The sequence below is a fragment of the Protomyctophum parallelum genome (genome assembly GCF_964188405.1).
Source record: "Protomyctophum parallelum genome assembly, chromosome: 15".
In the NCBI taxonomy this organism is placed as follows: Eukaryota; Metazoa; Chordata; class Actinopteri; order Myctophiformes; family Myctophidae; genus Protomyctophum; species Protomyctophum parallelum.
The window spans coordinates 33,848,965-33,873,212 of record NC_139710.1 but is presented as its reverse complement, the minus strand read 5'-3'; the positions used below and the strand labels follow the sequence as shown (position 1 = coordinate 33,873,212).

The window sequence follows — 24,248 nt, the reverse complement described above, 5'->3', positions numbered from 1 at the left end:
GTCCAGTGGGAACCTCGTATGAATCTGATCTCAGGTCAGAATGGGCTAGACATGGCCCTTGTGTTCACGTACGCCCCCCTGCATTCCTCCTAGCAATCAGTATTCACAGCCAATTGCCTGTCTCTCTACTCACCTGCTGGCTGTTGCTCTAATTAGTTTGAGGCTATTTAAAGTGAGTGAACTTCAACGTCTCCATTTGTCAGTTTGTCGTCGGTGATATAACTCCTGTTTTCTAGAACCTCCTGTTTCCCTCCCTGTCTGTTCCTGGACTTTGAAGCTGACTGCCAGTTTTTTTGGGCGGGGGGGATTTTGTCTTAATTGCCTTTGCCCATGCCTGCCTTCTTTGCTGTGATAGGAGAAGGATATCAAACGGATAACCACCCTAAAGACTAATCATTGTGTATATTCCTGCACTATACCTGCATCCAGTGACCTTGGTACATATAAATATTGATCTATTGAAGATTCTGACTTTCAAATGTACAAAATCATTTTTGTTTTGATTGTATATTGCTGTATTGTTGTATTGTTCTTTCTGCTTTGGCAATGTAAACGTATGTTTTCTCATGCCAATAAAGCCCTTTGAATTGAATTGAATTGAATTGTTTGCTTTTTTATGTGATACCTGTGGTATTGACTTTGCCTTTTGGGAATTTAAGTAAAGACTGCGTTATCTGCATTCTGCCTGTTTGCCTGCATGCTATTTTCTGCATTTGAGTCCTTCTGAATACAATATTAGTCTACAGTACAGACCCCCCTATTTAATGTAATTTCTATCTCTGGGACAGCCACTTTATATTGTACAATCAATGTTGATTTAACTCTGAGTGTACAAATGGAGGCAAATGGAGTTACCGTACTTACAGTCCCATAAGGGCGGTCCATTTGGTTCCAAACTATCATTTAGCTGGGGACCCCCCCCCCCCTCCCCCCATGGAACTCCCTCAAGGACCCCCATGGGGGTCCCAGGATCCCACTTTGGGAACCACAGACATAACCATATGAACGTGCAAACACCCGCGCGAGAAATGCGTACAACCGTCCACCGACTCCACCCTGCATCCCTTTCACATCTGCATCTCCCCTATAGCCCCTCTCGGAAACCCCGTAAAGTTTCTGACATTTGGATGTCAGAAAGTGTCCCCAAAGGAAAATTCTCAGACGTTTCCGTTGTCTCCTATAGCTCCTATACGCTTCTTTTGAAACATATCGCAATCACTCAAAAGCCGCAGCACTGACGTTTCCGACAGTATGTACAGCTGCGTCCTATTGTGGGCTTACGAACTGAAGAGGGACACTTTCTGACATCCAAATGTCAGAAACCTTACGGGGGGTTTCCGAGAGGGGCTACATCTCCCCTAGCTGCACGTACACGCTGGAAACACAAATTCCACCGAGACACACTTCGAGTACCGGTTAAAATTGTTCCTTTGATCAGGAACGCGACGGAAAAGTGGACAATTCTTCAAACGGCGATACCTTTCCTTCATTCTTCCATCATACCAAATGAAAGTTATTCAGTCATGTGCAGGTGCTATAGCTCGCGAAGCAACTGGGCATATTGTGGCGGCACATTTTTTATTAATTAACTTTAAATGTTGAACTCCAGGAATAACTGACTTGCAGAGATTCCATCTCCATACTTTTGGAGAAATATGCAAGAAGCTTCACCAAGACCCATATGGCAACCCCTCCCCCCCCCCCCCCCCCCCTTTCCTTTCTTTATCCCATTTTGACCTGAGATCAGATTCTATAAATGTCTTCTACATCCTGACAGTTTTCTGAAAAAGCTATGTTTCTAAGTCAGTGGTTCTTCGATTTTTCAAAAAAGGCAGACCTACAAGCTCGGCACGCTATGAGCTTGTAGATCTTTCAATAGCTAAATAGCTAACGTAACGCTTAAAACAACAAAAGGGGTTCACCGTCCAGAATGGGTTATTCAAATAGCTGATGGAATAATATCACTGGAAGCCTCAGTTCTTTGCTGCTTTAATAAAGGTGGAGGAATGAAAGAATGAGTCCTGAATAGTTATTAGACCTGCTGTGGATGACCAGGAGCTGGTATAGAAGACACTTTACAATTAGACCTGCTGTGGATGACCAGGAGCAGGTATAGAAGACACTTTACAATTAGACCTGCTGTGGATGACCAGGAGCAGGTATAGAAGACACTTTACAATTAGACCTGCTGTGGATGACCAGGAGCAGGTATAGAAGACACTTTACAATTAGACCTGCTGTGGATGACCAGGAGCAGCTATAGAAGACACTTTACAATTAGACCTGCTGTGGATGACCAGGAGCAGGTATAGAAGACACTTTACAATTAGACCTGCTGTGGATGACCAGGAGCAGGTATAGAAGACACTTTACAATTAGACCTGCTGTGGATGACCAGGAGCAGGTATAGAAGACACTTTACAATTAGACCTGCTGTGGATGACCAGGAGCTGGTATAGAAGACACTTTAGAATGAGACACGGAGGTATAAAGATGCCAGCCACATAATTGTATTTGCGTCATGGAATTAAATAAAATATGCACTCGCACACGCACACGCACAGGCACAGGCATACGCACACACACACACACACACACACACACACGGAGCTGTAGTTTATTCTACATACACGCATGTTTCCTGCCCATTGTTGCAGCGTCCCTATACTGTACATACGCTGTCCATCCATTGACATGAAACCTATACAATCCTTCCTTCCATCATTAATGCCCATTATACTCTGTTACGCAAACTGTTGCTTGCTGTACTGATCTGTACAACGTGACAACGTGTTTCACTGCCAGGGGAAGCATGGAGCGCTTGTGTGTTTGTGTTTTTGTGTGTGTGTGCGTGTGTGTGTGCGTGCGTGTGTGCGTGCGTGTGCGCGAGACAACTGAACATGCAGCTGACGTGACAACAGGTAAACGATAAATGGTGCATTTATATAGCTCTTTTATCCAAAGCGCTTTACATGGATTAATTGTGCATTAAATTCACCCATTCACACACACACATTCATTCATACTGTACACACACCGGGAAAAACATAGAGATAAAGATTGAAGGTAAAGGGCAGTCCATACTGTCTCTGACCATCGAACGTTTCGTCGGAATTAAAGCTCCGGTACAACTACAACATGACGTCACTTCTGAGAAAAAAAATTAAAGTCTGATCTTTCCGACGAAAAGTTTGGTGGTCGGAGACAGTATGGACTGCCCTAAAGAGACAGCTATATAGCAAGTGAGTGAAAGAGAGGGAGGGGGAGAGAGAGAGACAGAGAGACAGAGAGAGAGACAGGGAGAGAGACAGAGAGAGAGAGACAGAGAGAGAGACAAAGAGAGACAGAGAGAGACAGATATATAGCAAGTGAGTGAAAGAGGGAGGGAGAGAGAGAGAGAGACAGAACAGAAATGGCATGAGAGCTGTGTGCAGTGAGCGAGGAGGAGGCAGAGACAGGTGTGCGGGCTTCGGGCGAGGGGGGGGGGGGGAGTGGGGTTTGGGCCTGAGGGGGAGTCTGCAGGTGACAGCGGAGGTGGTGACAGGTTGACAGGGACTCGCCTCCCTGCCGCGGGGAGGAACTCTGGGGTGACAGCCTGCCTAGTTAAAATATAGTTACTGTATGGTCCGACATGCCGCTGTCATGTGGAAGGAACCCGTAACCTTTACTGAACAGCCATAACCCATTAACCCCTTTTAGACCTGTGAGGACCATGCCATATCCTTCTCAGTTTATAGGCAATTTAAGCTCATTGTAGCCACCGTGGACGCCATCTTGAAAACGATGCCTTTCTGGTTGTTCGTTTTTTTTCCTAAAATGTTAGCATGTTATTTAGCACAACCCCATAGTAACATAATCCATTGAAAAATCTCTTTTTATCAATCATGTTGGTTTTCAACCATACCGCCCTATATTACGCACTAATATTTGAGTCTGTGCAAACCCAACGCGTTTGCACAGCTTTCTGAAAACCTTATACCCATACTGTATGTACCTAACACCACCCCAAAATTCAAAAACTAGTCACCAATTTAAGCCAAATCTTGGTGATTTCTTACGAGTTCGCCCACCAGCTAATCTTTATTATTCCTTACTAGTCCTTACGCCAAGGCTCCAATGGGCGCGTCTGCGTCTGCGTCGCGTCTCTGTCAGCGTCGGGAATGTGCCCTTTTAATCAATGGAGGGTGGTTCCACTGCCCGCGTTGCGTCACGTCTCCGTCACCATAAAATTGAACCGGTTCGTTTTTTGACGCACGCACGCGTGGCGCAACGCGTCCAAACGCGCCCAGTGGAGCCCTGGCGTTACCCGTTCTGAATATATGAACAGCAAATGTTCAGTGTGGGTAATGCGATGTAATAGATCACATTACTGATAGGGGGGGGGGGTTGTTTTCCCCGTGTGGGTCTGTTACGCGTAAAAGTGTGTCCCAGTATTAATCTGTGTCCGTCCCAACATGCATTTCATTGGTGACCCGGAAGCCTTCCCAACATGCATTTCACTGGTGACCCGGAAGTGGACAGACAGACAGACAGACAGACAGACAGACAGACAGCGATCGCTAAATTATTAGATAGATACTCTGGGATCAGCAAAGAAGCTATATATCCCGTCTGCGATTGGTGCAGAAATTCAGCTTCTAAACTCATTCCCAGAAACATGACCATGTCACACGCTGCTGCTCTCCACTGGTCGCCTGTGAGTTTCAGAATTTATTTTTAAGATTTCTCTGATTACATCAATCAAAACCCTGCAAAGACTTAGGTTTTAATTATGCTATGAACCCTGTGTGCGGCCTTAGAACTTCAGACAGGCCGCGGGGACCTCCTGCTGTTCTATAGAGCTCCTCTTATTACTCCAGGTGATCAGGGTTTCACAGGCTTTGGACCTTACGCCCTACCTGAGGATCTAAGTCTAGCAAAATCAGTGACATCTTTTAATCCATTTAGACCTGCAGAGACCAAAAGGTAGATTGTGATCTAACAGTAGATCACAAAGATATATAGACCACACGACATGCCCTTTATTTAAACCATTTTGACCTGAGATCAGATTCTAAAAATGACAAAATGACAGTTTTCTGAAAAAGCTATGTTTCTGTGTCAGTCGTTCTTCGGGTTTTTCAAAAATAACAGACCTACAAGCTCGTAGCGCGCCACTCGGTGGCTGTCTGTGTGTGTCTGTGCGTGCCGTAAACATGGAGTGCTGTCACTGTGTGGGGACTAGTGGGGAGTAGGGACTTTCATCTCGATAAACGTGTAAACATTTTGTGCTGCTGTCTGTTATATCAGTGCGCTCAGCGCTGTGCCTCCATGCTCAAAAGAACAGTGCGTGGCTGCGTGCGTATAGTGAGAGAGAGAGTATAATTTTATCACCATAGATTTAACTGTGTAGGCTAGTTTATGATTGGAACACATTGATAAAGGTCCCCCTGCTGCGTTTCCAATTGCTGCGGATGACAGTGTGAAGGCAAACCGCAGCAAATTAAATATGCAAGAATCCGCCCATTCGCAAGTCTACCGAAGTATTAGGTGGGAATGTGACCTTATAATGTAACGCCATTGCCGCTATTCCAAAGCCCTCTCTGGTACATATTGTTTAACTATATTTTCAGCAATTCGATAATATCTTTTCGTTGGGTAGATCTTGTTGAGCTTGTCATTTTGAAAGTATCTCTCAAGTCAAAAAAGTGTGGCCACCCCCTGTAATCTAAATCACGACAGTTTTCTGTTTCTATGTCAGTGGTTCTCAAACTATTTCATGTCAAGGACCCCGCAAAGTATGATATATGTAATTGGCCGCCGACCCCCATCTGAAAACAGTTTGTTCCAGGGAGTCAGTTTATTTTAATCTCTCGGTTATTAACTGACATTAATCCACCTTCTGATTTTTACTTTGCTGTTTAATCTCTTTATGGTTTTATGTTGTGTGTTTTTTTGTCAATCACGACACATTGTACGGGTTAAAGGCGAATTATTCTATTCAACAATCTTTTGACATTTTCCACGGGTGCAGACAAAAAAAATCCAATTGAATGGCCAACGTACGTAAGGCATAATTAGCTGTAATGAATAGGTGCAGAGATTCATTTGGCTCGTCGACTGTAAAGCACGGCCCATTAAGAAGGTGTTCCATGCAGCAGTAAACCCATTTCCCCTGTGATTAAATGTCACATATATTTGTCTTTTTAAGCTCCTCTTCTGCTCAGATTCCACACAGGAAAAGCAGCACTAAACACGTTGCAGTGCAATTATACATCTAGTCAGTGTAATAATTAACCCATTTTGGACTGAGGTCGATAAAAAAAAAAAAAGGCTTCTGAATCCTAATTTTTTTCTGAAAAACCTATGTTTCTATATGTCAGTGGTGCTCAACCCTTTTCATGTCAAGGACCCCCAGAATTATCTCTATTGGGCCACGGACCCCCATCTCAAAATATGTAGTTCCAGGGAGGGACCCCCCCAGAAGCAAATATTTTAGTTAAAATTTTAAATATATATTCAATGATTTGCGCCACATTTTAACGATTTTTCAAAAATAGCAGACCTACCGAGTGGCGCGCTATGAGCTTGTAGATCTGCTATTTTTCAATAGCTAAATTATAACATAATGTTTAAAACACCAAAAGGGGTTCCCGCCCAAAATGTATTAAGCATGATACTACCGTTAGTATGCCTGATGCTTTATTTCAGTGCTTCTCAAACTTTTTCATGTCAACGACCCCCAAATTAATAGATTTGACCACAGAACGACCTCCATCTGCGCATTTTCTGTGCCAGGCAATCCTTAATTGCATACAAGATTTGTTTTGTTAAAATGTTTCCAAAATCTTTCACATTTTGTTCAGTAGCAGATCTACTGTAGATCGGCTATTTTCAAATAGCCAGCAAATGCACACTGAAGCCATCTTGCCATATATAAGTTCAGGGTATATTTCCCATTGACATCCGAATGATACTGTACATCCAAACAGACAGATCTGATTGTATTAAAAAAACGTCACCACTGTAGACATGTTATGAGCTACTTTCTGTCCTGGCAGGTGATTATTTTGTAAGTGTTGGGAATTTGGAAGTGCTCTTTGGATAGCACTGAACGGCCGTACAGTACAGTACAGTACAGTACAGTACAGTACAGTACAGTACAGTACAGTACAGTACAGTACAGTACAGTACAGTACAGTACAGTACAGTACAGTACAGTACAGTACAGTACAGTACAGTACAGTACAGTACCACCTGTTTTGAATTTGCACAGATGGACGTGGTGTGCATTTGGTCAATAAAATGTTGGTTAGTGATTTTGATGCTACTTTAACGGATGTAGGGACCCCCTAACCTGACGCTGCCAGATCCAAGAAGCTTGCTACACAAATTTGTTTCACAGCTTATTGGGATCTGGGATCTCGGAAGCAAATTTGATGACGGGGCTGTTCCTTTTTTTCAAGATACTTGGTAGATGGTAGATTGGTAGAATCATATCGACGTGTCTATATAGCTTCACATCCGGTTTCGCACATATCCCGCCCTTAGCTCACGCTGATTGGTTTAGACCATGGAGCGGTTCGGTGTTAGCTGAACTCCCTGAGAGATCCCAGATGGTTGCTGTGTTGGGGAACATGGTTACCCAATACCGCCCCCATCTGGCAAAGTCAGGTTAGGGACCCCCTAGCCTGACCTAAGCAGAGACATTTCTGGTCTAGAGGGGCGGGTCGCGCCTCAGAAATGCGCGCACCCTGATTGGATCTCATCAATCTGTCCGTCACCCCCGGCCCCTCCTCTCCCCCCTAGTGCAGCGCTACGTCACATCATTTAGAGCGACGCCCACCCGGAAGGGTTGACTCCCACTTTTAGACTGGTTCAGCCCACGGCTTTTTCCAGGCTTTCATCTTTCGCGCAGACGAAATGAAAGCCTGGGTATCGAGGCTAGGGACCCCCTGGAGCCATAAGGTGGTAAAGTACCAATGGGGTACCTGCTTGGACGCCCCTTTGAGAACCAATGCCTTATTTAATACTGACAAACAAAAACTTGCTACATTACAAGTGTTTTTTATACAAGGTATTGTAGAGTTTAACAAACAGAAAAGCCAGAGGCAGACTGACTGACAAGCAGAACAGATCGGTCAAAGTGGTCTATCTGTCGTACCTGACAACTGAGGTGACGATATGAAATGGAGCTTTAACCCATTTTAGACCTGAGCTCCATTCTACAAATGACTTCTAAATTCTGACAGTTTTCTGAAAAAACCCTATGTTTCTATGTCAGTGGTTCTCAAACTATTTCATGTCAAGGACCCCAGAAATTATATGTAATTGGTCGCCGACCCCCATCTGAAAATATGTTGTTCCAGGGACCCCCCCCCCAAAAAAGCAAAGATTTGAGTTAAAAACGTTCGCCCTGAAAGAATATATATTCAAAGATTTGCGCCACAGTTTCACGATTTAAAAAAAAATAGCAGACCTACAAGCTCGTAGCGCGCCACTCGGTGCCGCGCTATGAGCTTGTAGATCTGCTATTTTTCAATAGCTAAAGTATAACATACTTGGTGCTTAAAACACCAAAAGGGGTTCCCGCCCAAAATGGTTTAATGGTGTACTCCAACATGTCCCGCCACCACATATCACAGGAACAATATGTCATTACTAAATAACGGCCGGAGGGCTGCATGGCGCACACGCGTGTGCTTGCGCATGCACGAGCGAGCGCGTATAAATGTATGTGCGAATGTATGTGCAATTTGATCAGAATGTATTTTTCCATTAGATAAAAATGAAACCATCGCTCAAAACCTGAGGCACTGCACGCAAACCTAAATATTACAACGATATAGAAAAAGCAATTTGGCGCCCGCCGTTGGCCGTTCCAGTTAAGTGGCCGTTTCAGAGCGCGGGGGCCGGAGAGGCAAACTGCGCTGAACTCCCCACCAATGGGGTCAGGGACAATAAGCGACTATAAGTGCAGATATGATCAGTGCAGTTGGCTTTTTAACAACGGTGAGGCGAATCAGTGTGAAATCCTCTATATCTGACGATCAGGTTGACAAATGGAGCTGATAACTCCCTCTACGCTTGTTGATGCTGACAGGAGTCATTTGTCCCCCCCGCCCTGTCCCCCCCCCTGTCCCCCCCCCCATCGGGGATCAGACAGGGATTTACCAGACGGCAGGGAAGAATAAATGTGTCCCAAGTACTTTCCGAGAGAGAGAGAGAAAAATACTATTCTAGAAAGGTTGAACGCAGTTGTTTTCTCGACATATGGTCGGTATCTTTTGGACGGTTATAGGGTTGGCTTCTTTCTCTTAAGAAAACTGTAAAAAAAAGTACAAGTACAATAAATAATTAAAAAAAATATATATATCATCAAAAATAGTAGATACATTATAGAACATTGATATGATATGTTTGATATGTTTTCTCTTTTTGTGTTTTGTTTTGTTTTGTTTTCTTGTTTTTTTCCCCTTCTGTTTGCTTTGTTGTATTATTTTACCTATGAAAGCCATTTATTTGTTAGAAGGGTAGGCACTATAAACTTAGGCTTCAGCCTACACCTTTTTGGTCAATGTTTCTTTAGCAAAAAAAAACCAGACACTGTATTGATTTGTTTTAATGACCAAAATAAATAAACTACTACTCTCATAAAGTCAAGCGGTGCAAGAGTTAATTGAACAATTTGTTTTTGTAGGATGCATCAAAATACAATTTCTCTGCATTCTGTTCTACAGACATGGTTTTTGGTGAAAACAAGCTATATTCAACTGCCAATAACTAAAAAACTGAGTATCACACCTTTTGTTCTAGCTGTGGGTGGAGACTCTCGTCATTCTTTTGGTGCTTGCATAGCCATGGATCGAAATGTTCTTGAAAGATTAGTAAAAATAATATATAATAATAATAAAACTCTGGTGGTGTACGTGGGCCGACACGCAGACTGTTCTAGGCAGAGGAACTCTGGCTTGTTAATGAGTAAATACATAAATTCTCCGGCGGAGACAGTGGTATTTGGGACAGCCATTACTACTAAGCACTCATATAAATTCATAATCATGACTCCCATTTCCAGGGTGTCGACAGAGACCAGCAGCCAAGGACTCATTAGGGACGACAAGGGGATGTGACTGTGATGCTATGGACGGACGGACGGAGGGACAGACGGATGGATAAGGGGTGGAGGGGGAGACCATGTCTGGATGTTAAGCACCTTTGTGCTGACTTTTCCCTCTCACCTGTCTTGCCATTAATGGCAGAGAGGACGAGGCCTATGGCCTGATTAACATATGGATGAGGAGGAAAAGACCATATGTGACTAAATTTGACTGAGGGACTGCCATTGGAACTTTTTGAATTTTCGCCTTTTCATGTCATGTGAAAGCAGGGAATCATAGCTTCAAATTGACATATTGGTTGTTCAGTTTGACCCACCAGTTTTGGAGATATGGCTTATAGAGTAATTAATGTCTTGCAGAGAAACAGCGAGTTGAGAAAACAGGCTTGAAAGGTTCACTTGTGGTCTCTAACATTACACCTATAGCTACATGTTTAAGCATTTATTTCATATTTACATGTTGATTTCAGCTCTGACACTTATTTCAGACATGCTCTTGAGACATATCAGACAAGAGTCTGCCTGTGCTATTAACTCATTTTGGGAGAAAAAAAAAGTTTTTCTCCTCTGGAATCTGGTCACATACGTAGTTGCTATATTATAGCACGCACGCACGTCCACGCACACACGCACACACACACGCACGCACGCACGCACGCACACACATACACTCCTCACAACTCTTTACTTTGTGTATTGCAGTGGTAGACACAGTATAACTATTGCCGTATACTTCACTTGAGCATTTGTATTTGTGGATACTTGTGACTTTCACTCCATGCCGAGTACAACATTCTCTACACTTCCGAGTATCTACTCCGAGTATCTATTCCGAGTATCTATTCTGAGTATCTATGCTTTGAATCATAAGTAGCGAAGTTGAATACTCCAGTGTTCGCCGTGATGCGTTGAATTGAATTTAGTTTCAGAAGAACAGAAATCTTCCTCAGGGGGTTGAGATCTCTAATACAGGAAATACAGGAAGCTATTAAATCATTATAAGAACAAATAAACCGGTATCGGATGCATGCGGCTACATTTCAGAATTCTACAAACATAATACATAAATAATAATAATAATAATAATGATGATAATGATAATGTCATCTGACTTGTGTCTTCTTTCTTTGGCCATGCTTAACGAGACTTTTATGTCATTTTAATTAAAAGGGACTGTGTGTAGGTACTTGGACACTAATAAACCCCTGGGGTCAAAGGTCATGGGGTAATGTGCGTGCGTGCGTGTGTGTGTGTCGGGGAAAAGACTGATTGGTGTCTCGGTGTGTCAGAGGCCGCGTCGCAGTGATCCAGTGCTGAATATATTCTAACCCAAATTGATACTTGGCCCGCGGAAAATAAAATAAATGCCAAAGGACCCCCATATAAGAGAAGATTTTCACGGCTCTAGCAGAGATTCTGAACCAATAAGGACCCCCACCAGTTTGACATGCATTATTCTACAGACACATTTAATGGCATTTCTATCTCTGGGACCCCCAATTTATATATAGTTAAATGAACGATTCTCCTTGACAGCATGCTGTGTCTCATCCCATAGCCTGACAGGTTCATCTGTTCCAGCTCCTCTCCGTGTCACTCACAGTTCTGCACCAGGTGGCTTCGGGACCTCCCAGGTTTTCTCTTTTGCCTGATGGTGTCCATCTTAAAGGGCCACTTCACCCCTTTTGCATCTTTTTTTTTTTTTTTTAATTTTATCCCACGATTTTGTAACCCAGTTTTCTTTTCACCCAGTGCCAATTATCTAATGTAATCCTGGGCGCTACACTTCCTCTGCCAACCTGGGGGGGCAGCGGACTGACCTCATGCCTCCTTCTATGCATGAGGAGTCCAAGCTGCTTCTTTTCACCTGACAGGGGGGAGTTTCCCTGGTTGGACATAGCGCGTGGAAGGAACACGTTATTCCAACCAGTTCCTTTCCCCTCCATCAGGCGCCCCGGCAGGCCAGGGGGAGGCAGTTTAGAGACCAGGATTACTGCATGTTTTTGTGAGGGTACCTACCCTAGGGGACACGGGGAGAACATGCAAACTCCACACAGAAAGGCCCTTTCGCCAACCCCGCCTTCGGGTATGGGCACTGATGACGCGGAGGAGGAAACACGCCGCCAGCACCCACAGCGCCCCGAGTGGGAATCGAACCCAGGACCTTCTATAGCTGTGAGGCGACAGCACTACCAACTGTGCCACCGTGCCCCTAATTTTTTGCATCTTATTTTAATTATGTTTGGGGGGACAAGAAACCCTTTCCTGGGGGGTTTTAAAGTTGGTAATAATAATTTAACTATAACAGCTAGCCTGTCGGTCAGTCTCTCCCGACATAAGAAGATCGAGTCAGGTGTGCACATGTATGCGCTGGGACGCAGCCATGTCACAATGCCAGGTCATTGTCACAATTACAATACTATAATCTCTCAAGACTCAAGAGCTCCACAGCTGAATCTGTCGGCGACTCCCATTATAATGTGTACATAGATTTGTTGTTATTAGGAATGTAAACGAAGGAGTACAGTGTACTCAGTACACAACCGGAAGAGGAGGGCTGAAAGGAGAGTGAACCGGCTGGCCGACATCCGGTCTGTATACACAGATGTCTACACATCCGGTCTGTACACGGATGTGACATCCGGTCTGTATACGGATGTGACATCCGGTCTGTATACGGATGTCTACATTCGGTCTGTACACGGATGTCTACACATCCGGTCTGTATACGAATGTCTACATCCGGTCTGTATACACGGATGTCTACACATCTGGTCTGTACACGGATGTCTGCACATCCGGTCTGTACACGGATGTCTGCACAGAGGCAAATGTGGATGCGTTTTCCCAATCGTTGAACCATTCGTTTGTAATCACACTTAGCATTTTGTTACGGATTTGCATGATGCAAAAGAACAAGACTCTCCCTGGCCCAGATGTAGGTGTTGAATTTGATTATGTAAATACATTCATAATTTTAAAGACAAGTGCACCACTTAACCCATTTAGACCTGAGGCCGATTCTACAAATTATTTTCTGAAAAGCCTGTGTTTCTGTGTCAGCGGTGCTCAACCTTTTTCATGCCAAGGAGCCCCAGAATGATCTTTATTTGGCTGCGGATCCCCATTAGAAAAGATGTTGTTCCAGGAACCCCCACCCCAGAAGCAAAGATTTGAGTTAAAAAGAGTTGAAAGAACATAATATATTCAAAGATTGCCACATTTTCAGGATTTTTCCAAAAAATAGCAGATCTACAAGCACTTAAAACACCAAAAGGGGTTCCCGTTCAGACTGGGTTAAACTCGATCTCTTGATCCATCCATCATGCTCTCTTCTATATATCTACAGTATCTCCCTCGCCATAGTTACTTTTTAATGTCGAGGGCCTCTCCCGGTTTGGAGTGTCAATTAATGAAACCTTGTTGTTTATGTAAATGTGCCGCGATGCGTGCACACCGAAAAGGCCAAGTGAGTTCTCACGCAGCGAGGCGCCACTCTTTGGCGCCGTAACGCCTGTCAGAAGCGTGTCCGGGAAGGTGGGCGGCGTGTTTGTCTTAACTCCTCATATCGCTCGCTGGAGGCTGTAATGTCATCTTATGACAGTCTCACAGCCTTTTCAATGTAAGCACTTTCTTATTGAATTGGATTTTTTTGCTAATAAATCACACGGTGACAGAGTATCGGCGCAGCTAGGAGAGGGGGTGGTGGGATTGGGGTGGTGGGGTGGTGATGATTCACCCTCTTCTCTACTCAGGGTAATTCTATCACAGAACACTCAAGGGAGGCACATTTGCATCCCATTCTACGAATAGCCGCTTTCTTTTGGAGCTTCTTAGACACTTCTTAGAAAATCACTCACCCATATTTATTACACCCATATACTTATAATATAAGTTACTTTTCTCTCCGCTGCTCTCATTACGCACTTATTTCTTTTTTGAGAATTTGTCAATGCGTTATTATTTCACCATCATCGCCCGCGCCCGTTTTTCAGCCAGAAAAATACATTTTTATTGGATTTCTTTCCAGTGTCGTCAGGAGGATGGCTTTGATGGGGTCGAGGCTCATGGGGATTACCCAGAGATACAAAAAATAATAAAATAAAGATGCTGAAACCTCTGGAGGTATGCGTGCAGAGACGGGGGGACGGGGAACGGGGGACGGGGGACGGGGCGGGGGGGGGGGGGGGGGGGGGGGGGGGGGGGGGGGGGCGGGAATTCTCCGCCACCTGAATAAGTTCCTAACGAGATATGACAGCTGTGGCACTACTGTATGCTTGGCGACTGTAAAGTCAAAGTCATAATAATGACATTCAATTTCCTCTGAAGAAGACGTGGATGGAAGGTGTGCACAGACAGATATTTTGGATGGTGCGTCGTTTTGTGATGCAATGAAAAAATGATCCAATTCAAGCTGAGTTTTATTTTGTTAACAGGTTTTGTTATGTTATAATACGTGTACTATACCGTATAACAGGAGCAAAATGGCACTATACAGCAGTGGTTCCCAAACTTCTTCACGTCAAGGACCTCCAAACTGACACGAATTAGCCCCGCGGACCCCATTTGAAAAGACATGCCAGGGACGACCCCCCCCCCCCCCCCCCCCCCCCCATAAGAGAAGACTTTTTACGGCTCTAGTAGTGATTCTCAACCAGTTTAATTTCAAGGACCCCCAGTTTCACATGCATTTAGGCTACGGACCCCCCATTTAATGGCATTTCTATCTCTGGGACCCCCAATTTATATTGTAAAATGTCTTCTAAATCCTGACAGAAAAACCCCATGTTTCTATGTCAGTCGTTCTCACACATTTTCATGTCAAGGACCCCCAAAAATAATATGTATTTGGCCACCGACCCCCATCTGAAAATATGTTGTTCCAGGGAGCTCCCAGAAACAAAGATTTGAGTTAAAAACGTTCTCTCTGAAAGAATATATATTCAAAGATTTGCGCCACATTTTCACGTTTTTTATTTTTTTGCAGACCTACAAGCTCGCCGCGCTATGAGCTTTTTCAATAGCTGAAGTGTGAACAAAATGCTTAAAACACCAAAAGGCGTTCCCGTCCAGAATGGGTTAATTTGACCCCTCCTGGTGCCTATCCCCCGTCTGTCAATCAAATAACGTAACACTACAGAATTCAAAGATATAGACTTAACTGCTAACTGGCGGGTTGCTTCAATATTTCTTATCATGTCAAGGGAATGCATATCTAGCTATAGGTTTGAAATCATGATTTCAACAGCCAACTGTTATGGGAGTCAACTGTCAAATAACTAATAACATTGTGTTTCTATGTGACAGTTTCTATGTAACAGCCAAATTGGGGAAGTGATCGACCGTGATCGGTGTGTCGTGTTGAAGCCAAAACCCAACAGCGTCCATAGTACCAATATGCCAGTTTCAGACTTAAAAAGTTGAGTTTATAGTTATCAAAAATCTAATTCACGTGGAACGGTTATTTCTGGAAAAACATATACCTGCGAAAGATTATATATTGTTTAATTGAAAAAGTTAAACACAGTATGACTTTAAATCACTGAAGCCAATTACTGAAATCATTGACTTCATAAACGGCGGGGATGTTTTAATAGACATTAATTTTCCATTTAGAGACACCTGCCCTTGACTGCATGTGGAATAATTTCAATTAATTACACTTGTAAATGAACACAGGACTTGGCTAACCTCCCAGCAGCCTCATGTTATACATACCTTTATCTAGTGGACATAAGTTAGTAAAGTTATTAAAGGATGTTGAGGAGAACGTATTAGTAAGTCATGTATTATTAGGAGATCAGATTAAACGTGTATGTTGGTCATTTCGTATCGTAGACCAGTGGTTTCTCAAATAATACGTTTTATGTTAACCCTTTCTTTCCCAAGTCCGTATATCGGCGCTACAGTAGCTGCCGTCATATCTGTAGACGCTATAGGTGGCGGACTATTTAAAGTGAACGTGTATGCTAGCGGTATAGAGATATAATCAGCATCCTAATATTATTGGACGATAAGAGCATAACAATCGTTACAGGAGTTCTTATACTTTATGTGCGTGATATGAAATGTGAGATTAACATAATCACAGTAGTGGCGAAAAATACGCCAGCATGGGCCGTTTTATGTGACAAAAGCAACAAAAGATAATGGGTGAGTAATCAATAGGAGGAATAAGTTATTTTCTGGGTGAACTATAAGTGATTGATTCATAATGTGTTTTGTTTTGTTTGGGTCAGTGACTCCCGAGGAGACACCCACATTTCTCCTTTTGTGGGTGGAAAAGTTAGTGAAACACTGTTGTGTGTAGACCGTAGAATGTAGGCAGTGTGCCGTCCGTCCTGCTATTGATTTAAACTTCTGACTAATTGCTAAGATACATCCCTTGTAAGTCTATTCTTAAAACAAACAGCAGGGGACCGTCGACACACATGGGACCCAGCAGGAACCCTCTTCAGCATCTGTGCATCTGTCTGAATTAGTTTGGAGTTTCTCAAACAACAACAAGCACTATAGCTGGGCCAGGGTTATTAGCACAGGAACTACAGGACACTAACCAAAATGACTCCAACTCCAGTTGGAACTCTCCACAAAAGAAAGGAAGAAAAGCGTGTTTGCTATATTTTCTCTAATGCAGTGGCTGTCCTCAGCTGATAAAACTACATACCCCCATCTTCATTTTCTTTAGTGCCAGGGACCCCCACAAAAAGAAGATTAGTCAAGAGTGGTAAAGATTGTTTGAAAATAGCCAAACACAATTAGTATGGCTTTAAATGTTTCAACTGTTGCTTATTTTGCATAATAATAAGACCCCCTGGAACTCCTTCACGCACGCACGCACGCGCAACACAAAACAAACACACACACACACACACACACCGAAAATAGCGGTAGTGGGTTGATCAAATCAATAGATCAATGCACCTCTCCACCCAAAACAAACAGTAAACAGAAACAATGCTCCTTTCTCCCTGGCTGTGTGTGTCTTCTCCTGACTGAACTACTTCCAGCCTACTGTATCGCTATCCCAACTGAATGTCACAGCACTTTGTGCCAGGATTAAAATCCTGGAAGATGTATGTACGTACTGTGTACATAGTATTTAATGTTTATAATGTTGTTTCTTCTGTAGGAGAGGATTATATCACAAGCCCTATAGGGGCTCTGACAGGCACTAGTGTACTTTCTGGAAATATATAAAAGGAACCACACACGTATATTCCTCACACCTTGGGAATCTCAATCATTTTGTTTCATAGATCTTGTTGGGAATAATGCATATTTTGTTCATAATAAACCCGTAGACCTGTCCACATGGACAGAATCACAGCGATCACTGTCACTACTCGCTAGGCTCGGTCCATTTTAAAATGTCAATTGCTGACAAGCTGGAAGACATGTAACATTTATAACAGAACACAGCTATTGATTCGCTCGTGAAAAAAAAGAAAAGTACTGAAAGTAACAGCTATAGGGACAGAGAAAGGCATATTCCAACGATGCACTGCAGGGTTTTCAATAAAATGTTTGCAAATGTTTTCATAATAACTGCCATCGCGCAAATTACAGCTTTTCACCAGAGTTAATAGCACAGGCAGACTCTTCACATACTAGAGCATGTCTGACATAAGTGTCAGAGCTGAAATCGACATGTAAATATGAAATAAATGCTTAAACATGTAGCTAGGTGTAATGTTAGAGACCACAGAAGACATGTAAATATGAAATAAATGCTTAAACATGTAGCTATAGGTGTAATGTTAGAGACCACAGAAGACATGTAAATATGAAATAAATGCTTAAACATGTAGCTAGGTGTAATGTTAGAGACCACAGACAACATGTAAATATGAAATAAATGCTTAAACATGTAGCTATAGGTGTAATGTTAGAGTCCACAGAAGTGAACCTTTCAAGCCTGTTTTCTCAACTCGCTGTTTCTCTGCAAGACATTATACTCTATGAGCCATATCTCCAAAACTGGTGGGTCAAACTGAACAACCAATATGTCAATTTGAAGCTATGATTCCCTGCTTTTCACATGACAAAACAAAAATTCCAATAGCCACAAGCTCCCCACGTTCCTAGTCCCTCCCCTGCACGCCATCATAGGGCGAGGGCCGGGGTCAGCCAGCAGCCACCACAGGTGTGGCTGATTCCAATCAGCCACACCTGTGCTCCACAATCACCATCAACAGAGGGCTGCCAATATAAGCTGCTGAGAGCCGGCGCCCGACGCTTGGACGTTGACTACACTGTGGTTAGTAGTATAACCGGCAGTTTAGATTCAGTCTCTAAGCGTGTTTGTCATATTGTAGATCTGCAATTTTTTGCTTTAGAGAGTTTTTAAGTGGTGCAACCACTTCTACATCCAGCAAACAATGTCCGTGTACCTGTTTGTGATGTACCTGTGTGAGCACGAGTGGTGTGCGCATGCGTGAAATTGGAACGAGAGAAGTATGTGACATGGCTGCCACCTGCTGGACGCAAACGATACAGAGAAGAAATTGGAACGATACAGAGAAGAAATTGGAATGATACAAATTGGAACGATACAGAGAACCAATAGACGGGAGTTGCACCACTTGGTTCACACTGGTGTGATTTTTCTTTTGGTTTTGGTTCAAAACATTTCAGTTAGCAACGTGCTGTGAGCTTGTAGATCGTCAATTTTCACTAGTTTCTGTCCCCGGAGCTCTCTCGTGGAGCTGTTGCCCCCCGCGACCCGACTACGGATAAGCGGTTGAAGATGGATGTATGGATGATCTTGGTGTTGGTCACGTGAAACAGGGGCTTGGGTAAGAGTTTTATGCTCCTCAACAGACACTACCAGGGTGTTCAAATCTCTAGCTCGATTGGCATCTGAGTCCAGGATTCCCATCCCCGGCCATGGCCTATATATCCATGAGTCGAATTCCTACCGAGTGCTAAATGACAACATCAAGCTTACAGTTTACAATTTAATCCAGAGTGATTTACTGTAAGCATTTGTCTAAAACAGGGGTTCTCAACGTTTTTGGCCGGGGACCCCCGGAAATGCTTTGGCAATGTCTCGGGACCCCCGTCCCGCCCCATCCCGACCCCCAATATAAATTGACTGCTACAATAACCTTAATAATAGAGACAATACATAAATGAATACTGAAACCAGATATACAATAGGGATGTACTATGTAAACTCTTCATTTCCATTTTCCAGCCATTCAGTAGCATAATATAATTATAATTTGGGGACCCCCAAAATAATTTGGCGACCCCCCCCCCCCGAGGGGGTCGTGTGAGTTTATCGAGTTCCTGCATGTCTGCTCAATCTCACGCAATTACTCCTACATCAAGCTCGCCTATACAGAAAGAGCGGGTCAGGAGGAACCAGAACCGCATGCGGACCGCATGGCTCAGGAACTATTTGTTCCCATGGGTTGGTGCTCATTGTACTTTTACACAACCATGCAGACTGATTGCTTTAGAGCAGGGGTGCCCAAAAGGTACATCGCGATCTACTAGTAGATCATGAAGGCTGTGCAGGTTTAGACCGGCATAGACCACATCACATTATTATGCTCCTAAAAATGTATAATAAAATGTTTTGAATGACATCAAAAAGGGCCTGCCAGCTCATAATAACAATACTTAGTTTTCAAAGAGTGTTGCACACAAACGTCAGTAGCATTACAAATGTATAAAGGCCTACACAAATACACCCCATACCAATTCCATCCCCCCTTCTATTTCCCCACCTCTATTTCCATTCCAAGTGGGTTTGTCTTATATTTAATGCCATGCAGTCATGCCACTATTCCAAAGCCCCCTCCTACATTATTTTAAGCAATGGGAAAAGATGTTTGGGGGTGGGTAGATCTTGTTGAACTGATCATTTTGAAAGTATAGCTCTCAAGCCAAAAAAGTGTGGGCACCCCTGCTTGACATGCATTTTGTCTACGGACCCCCCATTTAATGGTATTTCTATCTCTGGAACGCCAAGTACTGTACATATTGCAAAAATCATAGTTAATTTAACTCTGAGAGTATACAAGATGGAATCAAAATGGTTCCATTTGTTACAGACCCCTAAAGGGTCCATTTGGTTCCTATAACTATATCATTTAGCTGGGACCCCACTTTGGGATACCGTGGATCTAAAACCGATTAGGAAAACGTTGACAAAAGTTATATCATATGGCTCTTCTTTATTTATTTATTTTGTATCTGTTTTATTCCTTTTATTCTGTATTTCCTTTCAAATGCCTTATCATTGCTTTTAAGATCGATAGATAGACTTTTATTGATCCCGCGAGGGGAATTCACTTGTCAGTTTAGACATTTGGAAACACAGGAAACGGATACCAGGTCGAAATAGCTCACAAGACAGCAGAAACATTATTGCGTGACAATGCGGGAAGTGTGTGTGTGTGTGGGGGGGGGGATTATCTAGGGCTGGATAATTGACGAAAAATATATTTATAGAACCAATAACCAACGTAATCTCGCTCATGCAGGTTTTGCATTAAATTGCATTTATTTTATCAATCACAAACATTGAAATTGATATTCAACTAAATCGATATGTCTGTCTTGTTTAACCAAAATTCCCTTCTTTGTACAATGGCGGCGGCGTGCAAAAAAAGCAAAAAATTGTCTACAGTACAAGCTCAACATAATCAGGTGCATGACTGTAGATCTGCTATTTTGACTTAATTATGAATTGTTCAGTCATATCGCTTCAACGAATCCTCCACCAGACCACCACTCTCGTATTAGGTCAACAGAAATATGTCAATGTTTCTGAATGGAATGTCAGTGATGTCACTCCTCCGTCAGTGACTAATTAACCTTCCAGATCAATACGTTCCTGCGTTAATTATGAATCCCCTCAGTCTTATACTGTAGGCTTGATTTGCATGCCAGTGATTCTGAGATATGAGGCCGAACGTAGGTCTCATTAAGAGGAATGTCTCAAGGGGTGAGCGGGTAATCCCTGCGTCTTGTGTTCTGGACACAGAACCAAGTAATTAAGTCAAGAGCAAATGAGAAAAATAAGTCGCTCCGTTGAAAGCTTATTGAAACGCCCAGGTTGGTCAGCGGGAGACAGTTTGAGCAATATACCACCTGTTGAAAAGAACCTGAATGAACACTGTTCTCGTTTCATTTACTCCGGTGGTAAAACCTTAATTCTCTTCATATTAATTCTCTTCATATTAAAGCCAAAGACAAGAGCTCTATAAAGCAGAACAAAGACAATAATGGAATGTAATGTTGTAAATCTCGACACTGGAGACCTGTGTAAATAGTGAAATCTCCTTTCAGGCTTTTTAAACCGTACAGTGGATATCATTCAGACTTCTGCCTCAATGTGGATAGTGGCCACTGTGCCAGCCTGTCAGTCATCTACAATGGTTTTAAACCCTTTTCATATCAAGGCCCATTTGTTTATTCAGCATTTGAGCCACGGAACCACCATTTGATGACATTTAGCCTCTCAGACTCAAGACTTTAAATATTTAGTTGTCGTTGGATAATTCCATGCTGTATTGATGTTGATACCATTAGCCTATACTGTAGGAGAGATAGCAGGAAAACGCTGATCAAAATAGCAATTATTCTACATTCTCTAATTGTGTATGACTCGTTTTAAATTAAGTAATGCAGATGTTGGCTCTCAAGAGTTAAAGATCTTATAAGGGTTCCATTTGGTTACCTAACTCTCCGTCATTTAGCCGGGGACCACTGACCACTGGTTGAAAACCACTGATCTAGATGGCTCCCATAGATCCACACCGTAAAAAAAGAAGGTACATGAACTCCATTGCCCCCTCGGTGCGTATATAAAGATTCATAGAATGGCTCAATGTCGGAACTGAAACCCGCAAGTTGATGATCGCCGGCACTCCCACTAACACACTGACTTAACTGAGCCCCTGTTGAAGTCCTGATGCTTTCTATACGGGGGATTATTTGGCCATCAGAGAGGGCGAGTAGACAATGTCCTCTCGTCCAGACGAGTGGCAGCGTTTCCGGGCGTGCTCCGAACAAAGACCATTGATTATAGGATCTCAGCTCTGAGCCTGCGGTCTATCAGCGCTCTGAGACCGGTAATCAATTCTCTAATGCCGTTTGAGGTCAGCGCAACTGTGACTCTCTCTCTCTCTCTCTCTCTCCTTCTGCTTACTGGGCAGATGCACGCACATGCACGCACGCACGCACGCACGCACACGTACACACAGGTTTGCATCACGATACTTCTGAGGACATCAACGTTTTAGTACAGTGATTTTAACCCATAAAGACGGGGGAAAGCATTTTAGGCATTATTTACTTTGGCTTTGCCCCCCCCCCCCATATCTACAAGCACGCATACACTAAATATAACCCAGATGGCTGTCGTAAAAAAAAAAAAAAAGAAGAAAGACAAACTCCCAAATATTAACTTATCAAGTGGCAGCCCATTGACAGACCCCCCCCCCCCCCAGCCCAGTGATAGGGCATTGTCATCTAATGGCATTATCAGAAGGAGCGAGGGGAGGGGGGGGGGGTCTGCTTCCTGATTACCTCACAGCGGTGCACCCTGTGCGCGGTCTAAATCTGATCAGCATAGCACCAGACGCAGCCTAGCCCATTCTGACCTGAGATCAGATTCTAAAAATGTCTTCTACATCCCGACAGTTTTCTGAAAAAGCTATGTTTCTATGTCAGTCGTTCTTCGATTTAAAAAAAATAGCAGACCTACAAGCTCGTAGTGCGCCACCGAGTGGCGCGCTACGAGCTTGTAGATCTGCTATTTTTCAATAGCTAAAGCATAACATAATGCTAACACCAAAAGGGGTTCTCGCCCAAAATGGGTTAGTAGGTCGGCTATTTCCGCTGTTCATTGTTTCCGAGTACAGAGCTGTATGTACAATAATTGTACTTTTACTTACTGTACTATACTTTGACGAGTTTGATAATCATTACAAAACATCCAGTAACCACTTCAACCCTACTGTATATATACATTTCGGCCATTTGAACAAGCTCACAATTCGACGCATTGTGAGCTTGTAGATCTTCTATTTTCAAAAGTGGCCTTGGGGGGTGCAGGGTAATGGGCCTTGGGGGGTGCAGGGTAATGGGCCTTGGGGGGTGCAGAGGGGGTGCTGCAGGGGGGGTGCAGGGTAATGGGCCTTGGGGGGTGCAGGGTAATGGGCCTTGGGGGGTGCAGGGTAATGGGCCTTGGGGGGTGCAGGGTAATGGGCCTTGGGGGGTGCAGAGGGGGTGCAGGGTAATGGGCCTTGGGGGGTGCAGAGGGGGTGCTGCAGGGGGGGTGCAGGGTAATGGGCCTTGGGGGGTGCAGGGTAATGGGCCTTGGGGGGTGCAGGGTAATGGGCCTTGGGGGGTGCAGGGTAATGGGCCTTGGGGGGTGCAGGGTAATGGGCCTTGGGGGGTGCAGAGGGGGTGCAGGGTAATGGGCCTTGGGGGGTGCAGGGTAATGGGCCTTGGGGGGTGCAGGGTAATGGGCCTTGGGGGGTGCAGGGTAATGGGCCTTGGGGGGTGCAGAGGGGGTGCAGGGTATTGAGGGTAACGGCACTCACTTGGGCGTCTGTACGTCCTCCTGAAGGACGCGGCTGCCCAGCGTGAACTCGTGGCTCTTGGAGCGGTGCAGCGCGGTGAAGCCCGGCAGCAGGTGGTGGATCAGCTTGCGGCCGGGCGCGGGCGGCGGCGTGCCCGGGGCCTTCGTCACCTGGTTGCGGCGGCGCATGGGGGGCGTGCCCGGGGGCGTGCCCACCATCATGCCGCACGCCCCCTGCACCCCCAGGGGAGTCCAGGGAGGAGGAGGGGGGGGGAAGTGCCTCTGCCGGGGGGACGGGGGCAGGGAGCGGTGGCCCCCCGCCGCGTCCGAGGGCGGTAGGAAGAGTCCTGCCGTGGCGGCGGCGTCCCCTACGGTCAGCCGCTGGTCGGAGCAGCATGGCGAGGGGGAGGGGCTGAGGGGGTGGTTGTTGCTCGAGGAGCGCACGGCGGCCGCCGGGCTCTGGGAGAGCTGGAGGCGGAGCCACTGGCCCTGACCCTCCGGCCGATGGCACACTGGGCTGTTCTCCTGGCCCGACTCGGAGGTCGGCCACTGGATGGACCAGTCCTGCTTGGCCTGGCTCCCTGTCGGAGACCCCCCGGGAGGAGA

At 44.5% G+C, this 24,248-nt stretch overlaps 1 protein-coding gene across 1 annotated transcript in view; it reads right to left on the bottom strand.

Annotated features, from left to right (window-relative positions):
• ksr2 (kinase suppressor of ras 2) overlaps window positions 1–24,248 on the bottom strand; it is a gene marked incomplete at both ends in the record, with an annotated part of 122,792 nt that overhangs the window by 63,494 nt on the left and 35,050 nt on the right. Inside the window, one exon of the mRNA XM_083784359.1 lies at window positions 23,665–24,215. Within this exon, the coding sequence (XP_083640485.1) occupies window positions 23,665–24,215 (551 nt within the window). The remainder of the gene's footprint in view (window positions 1–23,664; window positions 24,216–24,248) is intronic.